The 21,969-nt window shown below is 45.3% G+C and overlaps 2 protein-coding genes across 2 annotated transcripts in view; both read left to right on the plus strand.

Annotated features, from left to right (window-relative positions):
• The first annotated feature begins 2,457 nt into the window (after positions 1–2,457).
• Positions 2,458–4,617, plus strand: LOC143423746 (uncharacterized). Its single transcript, XM_076895275.1, has 2 exons — positions 2,458–2,771; positions 4,406–4,617. The coding sequence occupies exons 1-2, from the start codon at positions 2,661–2,663 to the stop codon at positions 4,607–4,609; spliced, it is 315 nt and encodes a 104-aa protein (XP_076751390.1). The 5' UTR covers positions 2,458–2,660; the 3' UTR covers positions 4,610–4,617.
• A 3,333-nt stretch (positions 4,618–7,950) lies between these two features.
• Positions 7,951–21,969, plus strand: part of Gbb (glass bottom boat) — a 31,197-nt gene continuing 17,178 nt past the window's right edge. The window contains exon 1 of the mRNA XM_076895274.1: positions 7,951–8,746. Within this exon, the coding sequence (XP_076751389.1) occupies positions 8,296–8,746 (451 nt within the window). The 5' untranslated portion in view covers positions 7,951–8,295. The remainder of the gene's footprint in view (positions 8,747–21,969) is intronic.

A 21,969-nucleotide genomic window follows, 5' to 3' on the forward strand; every position in this document is an offset into this window, starting at 1 on the left:
AAATAAGTGGAGGCATCATCAAACACACGATGTTCCCCCATTTCCAACGAAATTCAGCGAGTCCTGAACATCAACGATTCTCCACGTGCGAGCGTGCTCCACATTCAAATCCACACTAATAACCGTAGGGAAAGGAGTTGTTAAATTTTTCGTATACATAAAAAATAAGCGTATAAATATTCGGAGCTAGGAAATTGGTAGATAGTAAGGTGGAGAGTCAGAGTGGGGTGAGGCGGATCGAGGTAGCGTGTATCGGTCTGGCGGAGATCGTTGATTGTGCGAGAGAGTTAACGAAAGGAAGAAAGAATGAAAGAGGGAAAGGGAGAAGAATAAAAGGAGAGGAAATGAGTGTGCGAGAGGAAGCAAGAGAGATGGAGAGAGAGAGAGAGAAAGAACGAGCTAAAGGAGTGTGCTGGAGTTTGTCCAGGCAATGTAGGTACGTGTTTCGGTAGCCGTGCGATCCGGCTATGGCGGTGGTAGTGCTGACGGCGGCGAGCGCGTGTAAACCGCTGGGTCAAGTATAACCGGTCCCAGGGCCCCCGGAGCAGCCGGAGGCAGCAGGCAGTCTACCGGTACGACGCGCAGCTGGTTATCGTCGGTAGACTCCCTGGCACCGACCTGGCCAACTAACGCAACAGGGACATACGAGGGGCCGGGCTGACTCGAACGGAGGAGCGACAGAGACAGAGAGACGACCGTTCACCGGTAGATCGCTCCAAGATGATTTCTAGGAAAAGATATGTCGTACGTTACGGTACGACCGATCGATTGCTTCTCTACCATGGTTGAATTCGTCATCGGGTATCGCTGATTCCGTCCTTTTTGGATTGTTATCGTACCTCCAAATTAGTTACAGGGAGGACACCGGTGCTGGCTCGCATACCATTGCCTGGATCTGGTCCGAGACAAGTGATCCTTGCGGCGTTTCACGTCTCTCGCTCTGTTAATGGACCGTAATGGGCATTTCGTATGGGGGATTGTCTGAACAGATGTGTGTTGATTGTGTTTGTAAGGAAGAATTTAGAGAAAGTACTTTGTTCAGTTTATGTTAAGTGAATTGTACGTGTAGCATTTGGTGCCTTTCCTATCTTCCGAAATGGCAAAATGATAGTGGGACGGCAAGTTTTGTAACTTGATCGGAATCGACGGAATAAATACTTGAATGAAATTATAATAGTTAACATTATTCTAATTTCATCTATTAAACGTATTACTTAGTAATTTTAAGTTTGTTGTTCACAGTGATCGAAATTGTTCATTGCATTTTGCACGCAACTGATTAATGAAGATTTTTTACTTATTGAGGCACTTGGGAGCTAAACAAACTAAATCTTCAACTTGATCGGTAACTTTTATAGAGTTTGTTAATTTGATTTTGTAGTTGCTCGATTCAAAACGTCATTCAGTGTTCTTAATTTCTACTTGTTTTCGAAAAAGGGAAGGAGAAATGTACGATCGAGGAAAGGCTGCAAATTAGCGGACAGCGGTGGAACGGCGCGCTAAAAATGCGACGTCGTCGAGTTTTCTTCAAGAGGATAATCTCCGGGGGAGGGATTTCCCCGGTGAACGCACCTCTGGATTCTGCAGCGGCCGATGCTCGACGGGAATTCGCCCTGAGGGCACTCTCCCTTCCTCTCCCTCTCCCTTTCTCTCTTTTCCTCTCCCTCTTTCCCTTTAACTCTCTTTTTCTTCTTACCTCACTCTCTCCCACCCTTCCTTTCTCTCTTCTTCTCCCGCGCGCTCTTCTCTCCTCTGCTGCCACATTTTTATTTACCTCCTATATTTCTCTATTTACTTTATTTATTCCGTTGCTGTTGGTCAGTCGAGAAAGAGAGTCTGCTGGACGAGGGACAGAAAAAGAGAGGCGAGCATCTTGAGAGAAAGAAAGAGAGGAGAGAGAGAGAGAGAGAGAGAGAGAGAGAGAGAGAGAGAGAGAGAGAGAGAGTAAACTGCAGCATCTCTTGCTTTTCTCCAAGAGTTCCATCCACGGACGTGCAGAATGACGAGCCAGGGCTGTAAGCTACCAACGTTTTATTGGGTGAGCCGGTATGCATCGATAATGGAATCTCTGCCTTCCTCCCCCTTCCTCTGGAGATGCTTTCAGGATTATCTCCATAGAATTGAGTATCGCGAGCATTGCGGAATAAGCGGACGGTATGCATGTGTTTGACACCTGTACGAAGAACGTTGGTATGTGCTTAATGCTTGTCTCATGCAACCGGCCGAGTTGGTCGCGTGATCGAGAAGAACTTTAGTGTTGTCGCTAGGAAATGGAGGTGTTACGCGATGTACTGTTTGTTTCTTGATGTCGTTCAAATCTATTTCTTGTTGAGAAAGTCTTGCTACGTTTCATTTTAGAATTTGAAAGATTCTACAATGAAAGTGTTAAATTGTTAGAAATTAAAAAAATATTACCAGGTTATAATTTACTATGGTATATAATTGAGGACTTTAGTGGAAAATCCGGTTCGCTCTACTTTTCGTTGTTTTTAATTAGATTAATTAGATCGTATATATACGTAGGAGATTCTTCTTTGTTTTAAGTTATAGTCATCACGAGTTTCTTTATATTATAGTTACTATATTAATGGTAGAATTAGACTGTTGTATCATTGCCAGTATTTTGTATTAATAGGATACGCGCGCGAAGACAAAAACGAATGCAAAAGCAAAAAGAAATTGAAGTTATTCATTCACTGCGGAGCAACGCTATTAAAACACAGCAAAGCTATGTCCGGATAGAAAGGAACGGGCTGCTTCAGAGTAAACAGGTAAAATCTCTTGATATCACGGTTAAAAATACCAGTTGCGAATTTCTATTTCCTTATATGTTATTTGTCGACGTGGTAATCTATTCGGAATGATGATATAGAAATCTTACAGATTATCGATGCTACAGCTGTACATTATTTAAAAGGTCATACCACGAAAATTAAGTTGTACCGTCTTCTTTTTTTTTTTTTTGTTTAACTTATTTTATTGAACCGCGAATGCGTTCACCACCGAAGAAATTGTGCCAAGTAAACAAATATTTCTTACAACAAACTGGATATTATAAGCCTTGCGCTGGCTTTATTGGCAGATTAATTATACTACCGACTCAGATTCGCTTTCACCGTCGTCCGCCCACCCCGACTCCTTGTACGCTTATGGCCGGTTGCGCATAAATATGACGTGCGACTTATTTTTTATTGTACTACTATTAAAAACTTCTTACGGGAACAGGAGGCCCGGGATAGTGATTTTTTTATTGTTTGGATCCACTTGAATGATACGGAATTTTTATTAGTTCGCAGCGCGAATGTTTCTTCCTTACTTTATGAGCCGTAATTCTCTCGGGCAGAAATATTGGCGCTGCTTGATCATAGTTACGAGCTGTTTAGAATGTTTTGTGTTGTAATTTATGATGGTTATATAATTTGATATTCTGTGGTTTGTTACAACGATTAAGAAATAATATTGTCGATGCAAATGTACAATCCTTCAAATAAGTCGTGATGAAGATTGTTCAATTATGAGAGAATACTGAAAGTAGTATAATTGAGAAAGTTTGTCTTATACGACTTGGTTAATTCCCAACTGATATTTTTAATAATCTTTTTGGTAATTAAAGAATCTAATTTTGAGAAACGAATTCACTTTCAAGGATCGACTACCGTCATAGAACGCCTAGACACAAACATTTCCACTCTCACCAAATTAATAAATCACCTTCTATAAAACACTTTTCTCGCGTTATCTAAATCGATACCAAGGAAGACGGGAGTTTCCAAAAATAAATATCTACTAAAGGCCGCGTTCCATCGAGGCGCGCGTCTTCGAAAGGAATTTCTGGTACGACCAACTTTCGTGTCAACCACTGCATACCATCCCGTCGCGTTACCAAACAGTCTGTAAACAAATTCTTCACTGTAGCCTGCGCATTATCCACGGTGCTGCACACTTTCGAGCACCCTTGTTTAAGGTAATTTACTCTTCGGATAATAGTAGTACACTTTGAGAACTATAAAATGGTACTATTACGGTGAAATCTATTAAAAACGACCTATGGCCCCGTTTTTTCTTCTGACTTTCCACCTATACTGCCTTTCTTTTATTAGCTTTCGCACTATCGTGCAATTTGGTCGCCCTTATAACACAAACAGCTAATAAGCATAAACGTTACTTAGCAATTCTGTCCTCGTTAATTGAAGCCTTTCTATCTACCAATTTTTCCTTTTATCATAGTCTTCAAATAATTGGAGCTCTAAATGCTTCTCACTGTCTCAAGTAAAGTTAGAATCGCTCTATACATGTTGAAGGTCCCTTGAAAGGGTCCAATTTATTTGTTCAAACTGTTTTCTATATATGGTTTTATTATCAGTTCACAGTGTCGTGTTTCTGGGATGTTCGGAACGTGAATCAGGTCAATTTAGCTAAGGAGGATAATAAAAAAGGCTTCGAAGGCGATTTTCCACGCCTCGCGTTCACACATTCCACGGGCCGGAAGCGGTGGATAGTTTTCACCCAATGGAAAGTATTAGCCACAGTTATAGTGCGGCGCGTTTATCTGGCGGAAATTGCTCGCAACTGGTCTGGATGGCGAGCTGATAAAGATCCAAGGGGTTGAAAAAGTGGAAGAATGTCCAGGTTCGGTCGGCCGCCATCGCACGCCGTTTCTTCGCTAACCCTGATCTCCTGTACCACGTTAGAGAGTCGAGTAATACCAACGATCAGGGCTGGTGAACGCCGCCTACTTCTTCGGCAGGGGCGGTCCTATCTCTATGACCCAGGGACGTGCAAATGCCTTCGAAAATTCAGTGGATCTGCTCCAAACGAAATTTTATTATCGACGGGTACAGATTGTGGCTTGTTCCTTTTTCATTCCTCCTTTTGCCTTTACGTATTCTCATGAATTATCGTGACCTGTAACAAGTAGCATAAGACAGATAGGGGACATTTTGAGAGTTTTATATTTCTGATGTTAGTATTTGGGAAAGAACTTAATTCTTGATGTTTTTTTAATTTTCTTTGGTTTGGATGTTATTGTATCTTGAGATAACTTGGAACAATATAAAATAGTAGTTTAATTTTTCATTTTATTGACCAGTATGATTTTCAACAGATTTTTGGTGGGCACGAGTGGAAAGTTCGCTTGGACAGTTTTACAGTCATACAGTGATCGTAAAAGCGAACGAGGAAACATATACAACGAACGTGTAAGTACGAGAAAACGCAAGTCCTCTCTCTGTACAAATCCGTTCGAACAATTCGATCGAAAGATCTTATTTTTTTTAACGGCTACACTTCAGGAAGTTACAGGTCCGACTGAAGAGGAGCGTAGAAATTTATATCCTCCAGTGAAAGCAACGGATTGGACCTTTTTGGCGTGTTAAACGACATCGAAAGTATCGTTGAACGAGACGCATTACATTTGACATTTTACAGATTTTAATTTTTATCTTTCTTTTTTTTTTACATCGGTTCAACTCGTACACGCGCTTTTACTTGGCAAATGAGTAACATTTCTTCGGTGGAGGCAACTTTTTACAAGGACTGATACGATCTTTCCAAAAGAAAATACATTATCACTCCGTAAGTAAGCATTTATCCATCCGTGGAAGACATTTTTGTCGATCTTACGCGTTGATATACCGATTAAAATATCTATTCCTCTCTTTTTTAGTCTTAATCATTTTCTGCAGCCACGAGCCACGCGCACGAAGGTTGCAAGCGATCTCAGTGAAAGTAAATCAAATTCGCAATCGTCGCGCGGGCGCATGGTCGCGTCGAAGCAACCTGTTGCAGAAATTTCGCGCGTCGTTCACGTATGTAGATTGAATTCTGAGCTTGCCTACCGTTGCGCAATACTTACATTGTAATACACGTCCGCGAACCTCTTCAGAACCTTGCAAACATCTGGTATTACATGCAACATTCCGCGAATGCCATGTTAGACGTGCGAGAAGCGTTCTACGCAACATTATGCACGCACACATTCGCGCTCGGGCAATCTAATCATGAGCAACACATTTTCACCACTCGGCCATCCTTCATTTTCGCGGCTACCCTTATCGCTGTCATCTCTTTGACGGCTACATATTCTCTCTGTTTCGTGGATAGCGAACATTATCGCGATACACGTCGATCGATTGATCTTTACTTACTTTATGTGTACTGCAAACATTCAAACCTCGTATTGTTGCTTAAATAATACACAGTATTATGATTCATATCCATTAAAAGAGTCATATCATCTCATAGAGTATAAAGCTGAAATATCCTAATACACCTATGTGGATTGAAAGGTGTTGGGTATAGAGAAATTACAGAATGTACGAGGTAGAATGAGTTGCGACAGTTTGTAATGGACTAAATTAGCGCCTATTAGATTTACTGGTACCATCAGATCTATCCAATGGCCGTGCCATTTTCTGATTTAGTATAATTAGATTGTAGATTAGTTGTAGAGGATTACATGGTTGCTGATTGTAACCGATTAAAAGTAACTGTAATCAATATATATTATATTTATATTTGTCATCGCGAGAATTTCATTTTAGCGTTAAGTAAATTTAATTAATTTTAACAACGAAGAAACAGCAAGAGGACCAGAAGTAACGCTGCTTCAATCAAGAACACGTGCACCTCGTCCAAGTTATATCCCACTGACAATCTTACACGTGTATCGCGAAAATCTTACATCACTTGTTCAGCGAATAACAGCCAACTTTAACATAAACCGCAAGATACTTCAGCCAGCAAAGGATACGGTACTTTACGGATTCGCTCGCGAGAGTCAACATCGTCGAGACCATCGTAACACTTGATAGGACAAAAATTGAAGAAACGCGGGAAGCGGATGACAAGAAGGGGAGAGATCGGGATAATGCGCGAGGCGCACGGGGAGGTAAAACGAATGAGAGACAAGTGAAGGGATATGAGGACTGCAAAAAAGGGGAAGATAATCAGTATGTGCGTATGGTTACCGGCAAAGCAGGCAGCGATGAGCCAAAGGTATTCAACTTCTGCGTACTCGGCTGATATTCGTAATTCGAATGCGTTTTAAAATACATGCCTATCGGCCGTAACACGTCGTCTTGAAGATGCGCTACGTATTCGTCAGGTACTCGTCATTCGAATACAATTCGAAACACATTTCGCCCGTCGCTGATGGCAAGGCAAAGTGCGATGCGAGGTGAGTTCTTGGCGAGGTGAGGCGAGTGCCGGTGCGACGAGTGGCGAAGCGAAGCGAGGCGAAACGGGGCGACGAGCGTAGCCAGAGATACAGGCAGAGAGGAAGGCAAAAGCGAGGCGTGGCTCTGTCGGAGGAGCGGTACGGCCCTGGGAGGCGGTGGTGAGGCCTCGCGGAGGAGCAGCGACGACAAGGAGGTGCACGGCACGGGCCAGACAAACAGACTGGCACTGGCATCGCGGGAGTCAGCGGCAGTGGTCACCGCTGGTCACCGAGAAACGGTCTCGAGCATCAGGCGTGTGCGCGTTTTCGCGAAACATGCGCCCCGTGTATCCTTTAAATCGCTCCAAGAGCAAAGTGCGCGTTACTATGTGCCTCCTCTTCGATCCTTGTTCGCAGTAGCGACAAGAAGAACAAACAGGAACGAACGATTGTATAAGCATCGTGCGTCGAGAGCGAGATCGGCTCACTCTCTGCAGTTGGTAAATACCTCTGCATGGAGATCTCCGACAGCGGGAAAGACGAGTCAGCCGAAGTATTGTCAAAAATCAACGACCATCGCAGTGGATCTACTTAACTACAGACAGAGAAACATCGCGATCGGTGGGAACTGTAATCGAAGTGTACTTTAAATCACCACACAGACCGAACGTATCCGTATAAACTGGAACCCGGGAACCGTCAGCGATTGAAACCACGAAAATGAGAGAGTCTACACAAGCTAACAGTGTACGGTAAAAAAAAAAAAAAAAAAAAAACAACTAAACACAACCAAAGGAACTTCCAACGTAGCCACTAGTCGACTCTTCCCGACCCTTCGTGTAATCGTTCTATGATACAGTAGAGGACAGTGTCGCGTTGTCTTCGATCAGTTCCGATCCTCCGCTAGACGATCGATCTCGATCGATCGATCCAGCGGCGGGTGGATCGCGCTTGGATCGTCCGTCGACGGCTGTTCCGCATCTCGCGTGTCCTCCGCGTTGGTGGCTCGATAGGGTACGACGACGACGACGACGACGTCGTCGTCGTGCGAACGCCGACGTAGGAGGAGGAGGAGGAGGCGGTGGCGTAGGGGAAGGTGGTGTTGGTGGAGGTGGTGGTGGAAGCGGCGTGAGTCAAGAATGGTGCCTTCCGGGCCGTGTAGGCCGCCAGCGGAAAGACGCCACGGGATGTCGCCGCGCCGTCTCGCGCCCCTGCTGATCCTCGGGACGATCCTAGCCGGGCTGACGAGCACCGCCGCCGCGGACAGGATGAGCGGCCTCTACGTCGACAACGGTTTCGACCAGACTGTCGTTCACAGGGTGGTCAGCCAGCGAGAGAAGCGCGAGGTCGAGCACGAGATACTGAATCTGCTGGGGCTGCCGGATAGGCCGAGGAGCACGACTGGTAGGCCGCCCCAGGTCAAGAGGTCGGCGCCCAAGTTTCTCCTGGACATATACAAGAACGCGTTGAGCGAGGACGAGGACGAGAAGCCGATCGGGGAGCAACGTAGGGCCGGCGAGTTCGACCTCACCGGTCAGGATCTCAGGGCCATCGACCAGAGCGACGTCATCATGACCTTTGCCGCGCACAGTAAGTCATTATTCCGTTCTTTCCCACTCCCCCTGACACATACGCCGGCTCGCCAAAACTGTTGTCACGTCGCGGTGCTTATATCAGCGTTTACCGCGATACAACGATGTAACTCTACGATTCGCTGTTTTTGTACTTGCACTTCGCGCGATACTTTCGTTCCTGTTCAGTATTTCACGATCAAATTTGTCTCCTGATCTACTTAACAGCGCGTACATGGAACGATGGAAATTTTGTTTTATAGAAACGAACAATTAAGGTTGACTCGAACTCTTGCTACATTCAACGATATTGGTATCGACACTTTTTACAGTAGCGTGTATGCGGCGATACATACACGCTACTGTATTCCCTCCGAGCGCATCATCATCGTTCACTCTGGCTCCTCTCGTTTGTGTCACCGCGTTTACGCGCGGCTCTCATCGTCATTATTACCCGTGCACGTTGCCTCTGTGCGTATGCGGCGTTGAAAGCGCGGTATGCGTACGTACACGAAGAACTCCGGACGGAAGGAGGCGGAGGAACGTTCGTTTCGTCAGCGACGACCGTTCTAATGCCCCCGGATGACGTCCTCGTCCCTCGTTCCTGGTGCCCCGTTTCCTCAGGGAGGACCGTTGGGGCTCGTTTGGAAACGGCCAGAGCAAATTCTCTCTCCTCTCTCGGACCACGGAGGTTAACAGGTTCCGCGAACGCGCTTTCCGATGGCATGTGTCTAGTTTGCGCGCCGCGCGGACTGGCCGTCGAGCCGCGATTTTCATTTCACGTAAGCCTCCGCGGGGACGTGATTCTTGTTTAGACCGGTGAGTTTCAGCCTACAGTTCGCTGCATTCCAGAGGTGTGCTAATCGTTTGGCTGAAGCTATTAGAAAGACACGCGAGAGACAGAAGCAGCATTATAAATAAAGTTGTACACCTTTTTTTCTCTTTTCGATCCATAATTCATGGACGTAAATGTAAGGTCTCTTAGACGGAGGTTTCAATTTAGAGGAACCTACAGCGTGGATGTTTCCCACGAATTTTTTTCGCAGGTTACAGCGTCTAGAAGAATTTGCGAAAATTTGGAGATACGAACGATATTATGGGCTTTTGGATAATACGCGAAGTTAAAAAACAAACGGGACGTTCGTGCGCCCGAAATGTAACGAGAGAGAACTGTCACGTCAAGGTTGGAGGACGAAAAGAAGAAGAAACGGTGGACGAGTGAAATGGTGGAATTGGTACGAGAACTGGTTCCTTGATCGCCGTATCGAATTCAGATTCAGAGGCACTTCTGAAAATGTTTTCACCGTCGATCGGTGCAATTAATATATGCACCGTATGAGTTTACTTCGGGATTATAAATCGCTTTACCAACTGGATTCTACCGGTTTAGAAGCAGTTCTCGTGGGTGTGAGCATTCTGCGGCACGGAATGCTCTCGTCTAGCGTTTCTTCGGTGACTTTGGCAGATCCTCCGCTGGTTCTCGAATATCGTCCAGCGGACAACCTGATCGCGATTATCGAAAGACTCGTCCGGTTTCTTAAATACCGGTTCGGTTCGCGTGCGATTTTCGTTGAAACACTGCTAGAATCCCCGATTATTATTCAGAATCGCGCGTGATACGAGAAAGAACGAGATATCTCGTTGCCTGAAGTCACTGTGGAGTATGAAAAGACGAGATATCTTGTTACCGTCGTGGTGAATGTGTTAAAAGTCCTTGGTTCGTTAAAATATTCGCGTGACAGAGCTGATGGTCCCTTTCATGGTATACCGTTCTTCGACCCTTCCATTGTTACGCGCCAAATTTCACTTATCCATTTATAATAGATGCTAGTTTTATTTTTCAACACGATCGATCGAGCTCTGAGTAAAGATTTACATTTACCGTTACTTTGTTTTAAATCGATCGTTTTGATTAGGCGAATTGTGGGCGAGGTAGTGTGAAATTTTAGAAATAATTTTTAACATGGAAAAATTGCGAATAGTAGGAATTACAAAGTGTAAGATTTGTCGTAATTATTTTGCCGATATCCTGCGATACTTGGACATTACAACTGGATCCTACCAGTTTAAAAGTAGAACACCGATTTCCGTGGTTGTTCTGCGGGTTCTCGTCCCATAATATCTGTCAGGGAATAGTAAATCGATCCATGACGCATGTTACAAAACTGGAAAATACGCATCCACTTCGCTGGACATCTTAATCGCTATCAAAACTACACTTTCGTTCGTTTACTTCGAGGCAACCAGCAAATCTAGATGAAATCTGGAAAATGAATGTAATCCCCTTTTATTTTCCGCTTAACACGATTAATCGGAGCAACTTAACACCTGTGCAGTCACATCGTTCGCGATTTAACTATGTTTCGAGTATAGCGTGCGTATTTTAATTTTTAAACAATCGCAAACGCGTTATTTGGACCGTAAATCATATCTGTCGTTTGAAAATTGATATTTTGAAAGTGGCATGAAAATATCGATATTTAAACGCGGTTTATTTATGCCGCGCGAAACAGGAAGAAGAAAAGAAAAAGTAGAAACGAATTTCCATTGGTCGAATCTTAATTTGCGTTCGCCAGTTGTCGCGATCGAGAACGCGAACCTGTTTCTCGCAAATCTGTGCTTCCGCATGCATATTCATCGGCCGGAGTCAAACGTAATCAAATTTTAACGAAACCGTGACGTCGCGCGAAAAATCGTACAGCTTCAGAAGCCACGGATGGTGGTTTAAGAAAACACACGCGCAGCTTCAGGAATTTCATTAAAATTGTTTTTTCCATTCGAGGTCAGGGCATAAATCGTCGAATTTATATACCCGCTCGCGTCTAACTGATCGATGAAGAGATGTGAAAATCAACAGCACGCCAATAAAATATCGCCTACATTTGGTTCTCGTTTGAATAACACGCGTTGATTAAGAAACGCGGCAAACACCTGCCCGGTGGAATTTCAAATTACGTTTGAAAGTCGCGAACGAGACACACGAGAAATTCTCGTTTCTGACTGAACAGCCTCAATCGATTTCAGTTGATTCGAGTGCGTAAGAGGGGTACAGAATCTTGCCAGCAAATTGAATCGTAAAATCGCGACGAACAATTCAATTATCGAATACACGATTACTTTGACTCGCTCTCATAGAGTTACTACCCTAGTACCTGTTTTTATCAGCCTGATAGACGATCGTCGTTGAAGTGGGGGGATTCAGTGAAGCAAAACTGAAAATGGACGATTGCTTATCGCGAATGATACAGGGTGGTATCTCGAATCTGATCGAACGTCGATCAGTTTCTCGATGTGCTAAACTGTACCGTAACGAACACATTCGACGAACGTGAACATCGAGATCCTTAGATTTGGAGGATCAGCGGAAAGCTGAAGCGCCCGTGGAACTTTCTATTCGACGAGATAGTTCCCGTAAGGTTCCACTAAGCTAACCGTTTCATGCAGACCGCCCATCGTGAATTCTTGGACCGAGTCCCAGGCATAACTCTTCGGTTATATCACGCGCGTTCAGGTGATCGAAATCGGTGCGGATGTTCTCGAAAATCGGTGGTGGTAGAGAACCAGGCGGTTTCCACTTTCGTTACCGTCGACTTATGCAAATGCGCCTCATCATAGAACTTTCTACTCCGCTGGTATCCTTTGCGTCGCCTCTTTTTCTTATCTTTCTCTCTTCCTTGTCATTTTTTCGTTTTCTTCTTCTGTTTTTTTTTTGATATTCCTCTATTCTCATCGAGCAGTGCTTCTGCCTTGTTACGCGCAACGAGTACCATGAATTCCTCTAGAAAGTTCGAGGAAGATAAATTACAAGGACACTCGAAACACGTTCCCGATGTGTGAAATCGGACGGAGAGACGGAGACGTTAGGCCTGTTACAGCGGATTCGTGATCACGAAAACGATCCGAGTCAATCGAGGCTAACGCGTGAAATTGCCACGTTTCTGGTCCGCTTTTGTTAGGAGGCCCTGGTCATCCTGATCTCGATTTAAACGTCGGCTGTTTAAATGCTGTTCCACCGTATTCTCGGCCTCGAGGCTCATTTTTCTTGCCTCGGCGGGGATTGATCGGTAGGGGTTAATTAGCGAACCGAAACCTTTCGACTAGGATCAAATTTCATCTGTTCATCTGCGAATTTCGTTGATTCAATTAAACTCCGAGCGCCACTTTTCTCGCTGTTTCTTCGTCTCTGTCCAGCGATAAACGATCCATAGTCCGCAATGAACGATGAAAAATAAAATTGGCAGAACGCAAACGCGCTGGTACGCTCGCGCGCAGCTTTCAATTGATACGACATTATAGAGGGTTAATTATATCTAAATGAAGACAGCCATTTAGAAATTGGCGCGTTAAGCACGACACCGTCGCCTCGTTTCGAGAGAGAGATAGCTGTCCGCGGTGGCAATAAATTATTCATACGAGATAAATCTCGCAGTCTGATATATTCGGTTCAACGAACCTTGCAAAGGGGAATTCCCTACCTCGGAGGAGTGCTCCTTTCCCGAAAGACGGCACAGTGGCATCGTAAATTGTTCCGCGTTCGACCGTCGCCGTGACGCGAGTCGAACACGGCGAATGGTAATTTCTGACGAGTGAATGAACGAACGACTGCCGTTTCGTGGAATTCAGCCTTTCTTCGCCGCGATTCCGTTCTCCGTTCGTGAAATTTCAGCCGGCGTCCCGCGAAAACCGCACCAGCGAGATTCGCACGACTTCAACCCCCTTCCAATGGAACTTATTCGCAGGAAATTTAATTCCTGTTGGCTCGACGAGCCGCTGATTCGCGTCGAAGCTTACAATTCCGTTATCCGAACAATGTATTTCCATACCGTCCGTATTGAATGTTCTTTATTACGATAATAGAAAGCCTAGAAAGTTCACGAAGAGCGGTGTTTGTTATTTCAGCGCAAGGGGTTGATTGTATTGACGAGAACATTTCGCTTGATTGATTAAACGGAATTAATCAACGATCGTTATGAAAATTAATTAATCACTATCGTACGCTAGACGTGTCGATTGCATTGTTTCGTAAGTAGGTGAATTAAGGGGGTATCTGGAAGGTCAGAAAATACACCTATCTTGGAAACTTTTTTCTGATAACGGGTACATACGATTTTATTGCAATCTTTTTGTTCAAGACAGATTTGTTTACATTTTAATTAAATTCTACTGTTAATTCTATTTTGTTTTTAAATACCATTGCGAATTAAAATACACTGTTTCGAGGGTTCTGATTATGAATTAGGCGAATCTGTCGCGACATCGATGCTTCTTTTCATTTCAAAATCAGAATATCGGTGGTCAGCTTCCTTTTCGCGTTCAGCCTTGGACATTTTCGACCGCGAAGCTCGAGGACTCTTACGGAACGTTACGTTTCCCTGCGCGTTACTCCCTGAGGGGATGGTTAGGGGAATACACCGGTCAGAAAGGGCGATGTTTCATCGCCTGTCGCGGAGAAGATCCTCGGGTAGATAAGATTCTTACCTGGCGTGTAATCCATCGAAACGGTTAACCGCGTTCGTAACTGAAAACATCAATGGGACTGCCGCTGTTCGTAATAAGAATGATATATGGAGATTATCGCGTCGACTATCGCAATTAATTTCGTTATTTATTCACCTCGGTTAATTGAATTTATGCGCCTCTGCTATTTGGTAAATCTATCTCCCGGAATTATCTGTGAAATTGATGGTTTTATCGGCAACACGGATCCAATGGGCATTCCAAGCGGTTCTGACAAGAAATTGTGAATACAACAGACGAGCGGTTAACGAAGTGAGAGACTCGTGGTCGGCGAATCGATAAGGAATTTGAAATGTTAATCAGTAACGGAAGGTAATTTGTGGCTAGCTTGAATTACCAGGCGGAAACAGCAGTTTGTAAAAGGTTAACATTCTCTGATTTTCGACATTTTTAATCTCCTTCCCTTCGCGGGGAAACAGACGGAACTTCAACAAACAATCTGCACAGATCGTACAGGAATAAATCCACTAATATCTTACAAGAACACGAACAACTTGCGAAACATCTGTCGTAACAAGTAATCATTCGCGAACCGTTCGTATATACAAAGAGACATCCACCAAACGATCTATCCAAACGTCCCGCAGAAAGAACTCTTCGACGTTTCAACACCACCACCCGCAAGTTTCGACGCGTCTAACTGCAATAAGTTTAAAGGAAAACCACCTCTAGCGATCCACGTAACCGAAACGGTGAGAACCTTGCGCGATCTGTTACACGAGCAATTTGCGAAGCCGAACGCGTTGTTATTTCTGCGATTCGCGCTCATTAGACGCGCGTCGAGCGTGTCGTGCTAATTGACAGACGCGGGAAGCGCGTCGCGCGCGGGAACGCCGTCGTTTTCGTCGAGTTTTCCCGATCGTGCAAATTTCTGCCTGTCGTCGTTTCCCGCAGGGTGTTCGCGGGAACGCGCACTTTTTAATTCGCGCGCCTTCTTCTTGGAGCGAAGCGCGCGGAAACGCGAAACCGTCGAAATCGCGCGGCAGACCGCGCAACCGGAAAGTGGGACTTTCGCGACGATTATCGGGCATCGGCTGGGGGATCTTCGGTCTCGACCTTCCTCCTGCAACGCGGTGCACGTCAAGATGCAAATGCGAACGAGTTTACGCGCGAGTACGCGAGGCAACAAGGATAAAGTGGCTGCAGAAACGTGGGAGCCTGGGGAATTAAATGCTACTGGTTGCTGGGGAAATAAATAGGATTTTTATCGTCAACCAGGAGTTACGATTCATTCTGTCGATTGTACGTTTCGTATTATTATAATTGCATTTACAATCATGGATATGGTATACGTCCAGTTTTTACTTATCTTACGATTTTAATTTGAACGCTGCGTTATGCTGCGCGTCATACCGTGGATGTGTATCGCATCCTTACGACTTTATTTTTGCTCTTTTTAATTGAAACTTATTATTGAAAATAGTATTCGTGTATTTCTAATATTTTGGAGCAAGGTGAATCGTTATCCTATGCATCTTGTGATAGAGATAGTTTATTTCTCCTGACTGTTTTACAGTTTATTTTCTTACGTGGTTTATCCAATAGTATAGTTAGCCCAGAACATCGTTGTTGATATCCACATGCATGGCGCCGATGCGACCTTAAAATGTGTTTATAGAAAAAAGGAAAAGAAGCAGAGCTTAGCTGTTTCTTTAGGTGTGCTGCAGATACATCTACCGTACGGATTTCTTTATTATAACTAGAGTTGCATATGCTTGTGCAAATTTTTATCTCTACAAACGCGAGTAACCAAAAAAGCTGAGCCCAAATAGAGGACGAAGAAGCTGTGTTTCTCTTGGAGCGCCGCGCGCACGTTTCTCGCGTAGATTTGTTTATTGTGACTAAACTCCAGATGTTATTATGCGAATGTGTACTACGATAAATAATAGCGTTCTCGATGCTCGACGATCTTGCATGCATCTTGTGGAAGTTGCGGTAAGAATTTCTGAAAGGTGACGGTTATGACTTATTCCCCGCGATTAGGAAAGGTGTTGAGATGGAAGTGATAAGCAGTGAACGTTGCATACAATAGACGAGCTTCTCTGCGGCGATTCGTCGAATCGTGGAGATAAAACGTGAAGTGGAATAGAAATAAGTCGGTACAGCGGCGAGCAGAAAATACTGTTCAATGAGAATATGAATCGTGCTTCAAATGACGAGTGTTCAGCACAAAAGCGAGGAGACAGCATTGTTTTATCGTAGACACGGGAATGAAACGGTGGAACTGAAGTTATTTCAATTGCAAAGATAAAGATATCAAGATAGCGCGAAGAAAGGGGAAAATCTAAAATTCTAATACGCCGCTGGAATACCCGTACGTTGTTAGAATTCCCGGCAAGTGCAATTCGTCAAATCGCGGTGATAGAATAAATTGAAGAGGAGAAAGAAAAACGTTGCCCCCTCGCTTGAGGAGACGCGGAGATAATCCATAATTCCAACATGTCTCAGGAAGTGCAGCGAAAAGTCCATTCACCGCGAATAAATGAATTCCTGAGAACTGTATATGCGCTGAGAACAAGAACTCTTTGAAGAACCTGGAATTCCCGTTGAATTTCATTCATTAAATTGGAAATATAGAATATAGATTGGAATTTGATAAAAACAAATTGTTATATCATTCGGAAAACTCTGAAGCTTGGAAGAAGAACGGTTCAAGGAAGATCAGTCGTCCGATGGAATGTCGATTTAAAAACATATATCCGACTGGTAAACGAAATATTTTTCAAATTCTATTTCTCGACGAATACAAAGAAGAATCAAACCGCAAGCAAATGGATTCTCAAGAATCATCGTTCAGAGAAGAAAAACTTGCGCGAGATCTAAGAACTAAATTCAATGGGTCCATTAATTAGATAAAATTAACTCTGCCTACGAATCCAGAGGAACGATACAAGGCATAACAGTAGCTTTTCGAACTCATGTAAATTGCAATTTTGCAATTCGTTCTTCCAAACGTAAAAGTGATCCATAGCGAAGGTAGCGAGGAATAAACGATATTTGTCAACAAGACAACCCAATATTCTTTATCGATCAATCGAACGTGAACGCCAGCGATGGAAGAATGTGAATTTCGGTGATCGAAGTGTCCGTAGAGCCAGGTGTTCGCCGGATTCGGGGTCCAGATCGTTTTCAGATCGGTATAACAGCAACTCCTCGTGGGCACGTCGTTCGCGAGGGTGGCAGAAGAAGCGCGGCCGGACAGTTCTCGGAAAGTTGTTGGTACCTCTTTCTCTTTCACGCACTTATCTGTCCCTCCTCCTTTATCTCCGGGACGTTTCATGCCGTGGCTCGCGGTGAGAAACGTTCTAGGCTCTTCGACGCGATATGCGGCATGCATATAAATTGATACCCATAACCATAACTTATTCGACATATGTACCCAACCCAGTACTGGGAACTCCGGGCGTCCGATAAAAACTGGCATAAATTAAAACACGTTATTACGTTATACGACGCCCGGGGAGTCTTAATTGATTGCCATTGCTCGCCCCGTTGCCCCCCTTTTAGAAACTTTGCTCTTTCCGTCTCTCTCTCTTTCTCTCCTCTCGTGCGCCAGTGACACCGGTTTTGCTCGTTTTATGCTCGTTCCCGTATTGTTTGCTACACGATCGCGCGTCACTGGGCGAGTCAATTGAATCGGAATCGTTCGAGGAAAAAGTCGATTTGAATGTAATTTGCTACTGTATCCGTTTGTGGCGCTCGAACGCCGGTTATTCAGTGTTTCGTTCCCGATTAAAAAGAATCGGACACTTGGCCGCGGTAGTTCGACGGTCAGTTCCATTTTTAGAGTACAATACGTTTCATTGTACAACGAACGGGACCGTGTGTCCTTTCGCTGTTTCCCGAACAATCCGTGTCTCGCGTGTTCCTCGAATTTTCGGTTCGATTTTTCGAATCGCCGTCCTTCGAGGATCCAGAATAAATCTGCGATTTCCACGGGGATGGGAATGTCATCGATATTTAGAGAGATATGTTTCGCCGTCATTTTTAGAGATTGTTTGTTCTTGACCTTTTTATACGCGCGCGCGCGCGCGTCCGCGACCGCCTATCAGATCGTTTTCGTCGCGAACAGGACGTATATCGAATGCTAATTTATCGAGAGACCGACCAAAGTAGAAACATTATTGCACGGCCAGTCAAACTTCGTATCTCCTGCGGATGGAACGTCTCGTAAATAGTTTCATAAATCTTCCCTTACGCGTTTCTATTCACTTCATCCATATTTAGGTGTTTGTAAAAGCAACGTGAAAGCAAAGCCAATAACGCCCGCTCCCAGATGTACGAGCGGACCGTAAAGTTAACCCTGAATCGGAAATGCCGTGCCAAGTAGATTAAGTCGTTCGATAAGTACTGTCGCCTTCTCGGTTGATCCTTAACGTACTGGTGATACTTACGAACCTGTAAAATGAATTTCTTTTTAATCACGGCTACTTTACGTTCCTCCCTTCCAGAAACAGCAGCGAACATTCCAATGAGAGGAAAGAAAAATCGTGAGGCCTCCCGTTTCCCGTTCGTAATGTGTTAATTGTCCTCGCAATTAATCCTTATGATCTTTCCATTTGTCAAGGAGCGTTCGCGTACTCCCCTAAAAAGCATCGTTCGATTTATGAGCCGCCCTGGGCCGACCCTTTCGATATCCGGGCGAATTTTACGGTGGTGTGGACACACGTACGCCCGGAGTCGCGGCGCGGCCTATATATTATACAAAGTTTCCCCCATCCGGGGCCTCTCTGTTTCGCCAAATCGCGTGGATAGCCGAACGTGGAAGACGAGTCAATATCTCTCCCCACGTGAAGCCGCGGGCAGGTAAAAATGTCTCAACTTGGGTGCCCCGGCTCGTCCTGGCTGCTCGTTTTGCTCCCTTTATTCTCAGGGCCCCTCCTTCTCTCCCTATCTATCTATCTTCCGCCGTAGGGCGGCTCCTTCACGGGCCAGACAAGAGGACGGAAGGGAGTAACCCGGGCCAAGGGTAAAAAGAAGAAGCAAGAAGGAACAGGAACATGCCAGAACGAGATGGATGGACCTCGAGTCCGTTCTTTCTGCGCGCTGTGTAAAAGTGGCGAATGCCGCGAGCACCGTTCCCTCCGCCCGTAGTTAGACTAATGATTAGGCCCGACGTGTGCGACGGCTGTTGAGTTTCGGTTCCTCTTCGATCCGCGTCCATTTGTTCGTACCGCGTTGGCTCTATGTCGGCTCTTTAACCCTTCGCAACGCCCTTTGACTTTCAACTTGAATTATATATACCCACGCGAACACTCTCGTATGTCTGTCGCAAGTAAACGCCGCGCTAAGTAGAAGTAGACTCGAAATAATTGTTCTCCATTTGCGTTCTCCATTTTTGTCGATCATTCTTATCTGTTGGAACCGTACCATTGACAGGCAGTTTCGAGTCGATGCAAGTTTAAACCTCGAACCGATTACACCCTCGCGGTCTCGATCTTAACTCGACGACGATCGATCGGGACGCAATTATGCAAACTATGCGTAAAGCGTCTTAAACGCAGCAGCGGCTTGGAAGAGAGAGAGAGAGAGTAAGGGGCCGTATTCCCACGGTCGATGTGTGTTCGAGTGATCCAAAAAGGAGCATCTGGCCGGTTACCTCGAGTTAATAATCCGAGCGAAGTCCGTGGGTCGAGGAGTTGTCGAACGGACCCGTGGATTCGACTCATCGTCGATCAGCACCGCGAAACGGTGGATCTCCGAGAAACAGCTCACGGATATTTCTAGGAAAATAGCCGCAAAAGAAACGGACGAAGCGCTCGAGCTACGAGGAAAGATGGGACCCCCGTTTCGTGGGCCCGTACTCTCCTTCTCTTTCCAAGTTCTCGCGTGTGCACGTTACGCGAGGAGGAGAGGAAACGGGAGGGCGGAGGGAAAAGCAGAGAGGACACGAGAGGAGACGACGGACGGTAGAGGGCGAGGGACGCGCGAGGGAGGCGTAGGTGAAGAGAGGAGAGGAGAGGAGATGAGTATTTGTAGGTGTACAAGAGAGGACTGTCGAAGGTGGACGCAGGAGGACGTAGAGAAAGAGGAGGCTGGTGGGGTAAAAAACAAAAGTCCAGTCGGTCGTGGAGCGGTCCAGGATGGTCCCAAGCTATTCGGGACCACCCCGAGAGCCGAGGAGTCCAGCCTCGGCTCGCGGCAATCAGGTGCCGTTGGAATGCGACCGTCCGAGAGAAAAACAAAACAAATTTTTATGCCCTCGTCCCTTCTCTGCCCTCCCGTCCCACCTCTTTTCGGCTCTCGTTCGCTTTTGCTCCTCATTCTAGTCCACCCCACCTCCGCCAGTCGGCCTCCTCCAGAGAAACATTAGGCATTACTTAAGCTGGCCACGGTCCACCGTCCGTGGTGGAAGGGTATACGTGTATATATACCCGCTGTTGCTTCCCTTTCGCTTTTAAATGTTCCCATCTCTCTCCCGCCCGCTTTGGCGGTAGAAAAAAGGACGATTTCACGCTGCGAATTGTCCACGGCTCGTTCTGGGGGCCCTCTCATTTACGAGGGTAACGATTCCCTTATCGATCTCGTGCCGGAACGAGGATAGCTGGTTATCGGTGTCGGCTATGCCCCGTCCGGCCGTCTTCTCCACCTTTTCGTAGGATTCAACGATCCCCGTTTCTTTTGAATCGCTCCTGGCCAGCCACTAGAGGGGATGAGAGAGAGGGAGAGAGAGAGAGAGAGAGAGGGAAGGAGAGTTTGGGGGATTAAGATGTGACTTCGGATGGGAACGAGCTCTCGGTTCGTTGTTTCGGGGAAAATTGATTTGCAGTCGGTTTAGCGTGAACGATGGAATTACCGTTTTGGCTGCTCAGCGGGGACGGGGGCTTTGGTGGAACCCGGTTGATCGATGTTTGCTGAAAGTCGGATCGCTACTTGGAACGATACTCTTTTTGCCCCTCGACCGACCGCGCTCGTTGCGAACGTGCCCTGGTATATTTGGCTACGCTGTCCCGTATTCTTTTCTTCTCGTTCTTCGACGAATAATTAACGATTTCGTAATCTATCGCCACTGACACGTAACGTTTCAGACGTCTCGTAATTTTCAGGGCGGTACGTTGGAATCGTAGGTGTACAATTTCCCCGATAATTAAATCTTTGCTGATTTTATTGTCAAATACAGTATCGATACATGGGTTTACATTTTCTGCGCGCAACACTTATGAATGATTCATTGCGAGAGACCAGTTTGTAACGAGCGATACTTGTTAACCTACGCGTGGCAAGTAACAATACGCCTGAGAATGCACTTAAAAAGGACACTTTAGAAACGAAATGGTTCTCGAGGTATTCAGGCAATGACTGGGCAGGGAATTAGAAGAGGTAAGCCTGGGACTTCGGACCGAAATTTATCGTAAATGAACAGGTTACTCAGTTTACCTAGATTACCGAGGTTTTACCTTTTCGACTGTTTTCGAAGGCCCTACCTCTCCGTCTTTAGTCGTTCGTTGGGTAGATAACGAGTAATGGTGATACACCTCTAAACAAGGGGATAATTACTTTTGAACGGGACTGTTGCGGAAAAAAGAAATGACACAACTCGCCTATTGTCTCGAGGATCAGTGATAAATTGCCTGAATGTTGTCGGCTCAAGCAACACATAATATGCATAATAATTAGTAAACTGAAATCTATAGCCTCATTGTAGGAACTCCACTAATTCTGCGTACACAATTAAACAACAAATACCGAAACGGGAAACTAATTTTAAAGATATGACGTACAAAG

The sequence above is a fragment of the Xylocopa sonorina genome, chromosome 5 (genome assembly GCF_050948175.1).
Source record: "Xylocopa sonorina isolate GNS202 chromosome 5, iyXylSono1_principal, whole genome shotgun sequence".
Lineage (NCBI taxonomy): Eukaryota > Metazoa > Arthropoda > Insecta > Hymenoptera > Apidae > Xylocopa > Xylocopa sonorina.

Bases quoted from the DNA above. Each gene is read 5' to 3' on its own strand.
- LOC143423746 (XM_076895275.1), top strand. From the start codon at position 2,661: ATGCAAAAGCAAAAAGAAATTGAAGTTATTCATTCACTGCGGAGCAAC. The intron at 2,772-4,405 runs GTAAAATCTCTT...AACGTGAATCAG, and splicing joins GGCTGCTTCAGAGTAAACAG to GTCAATTTAGCTAAGGAGGA.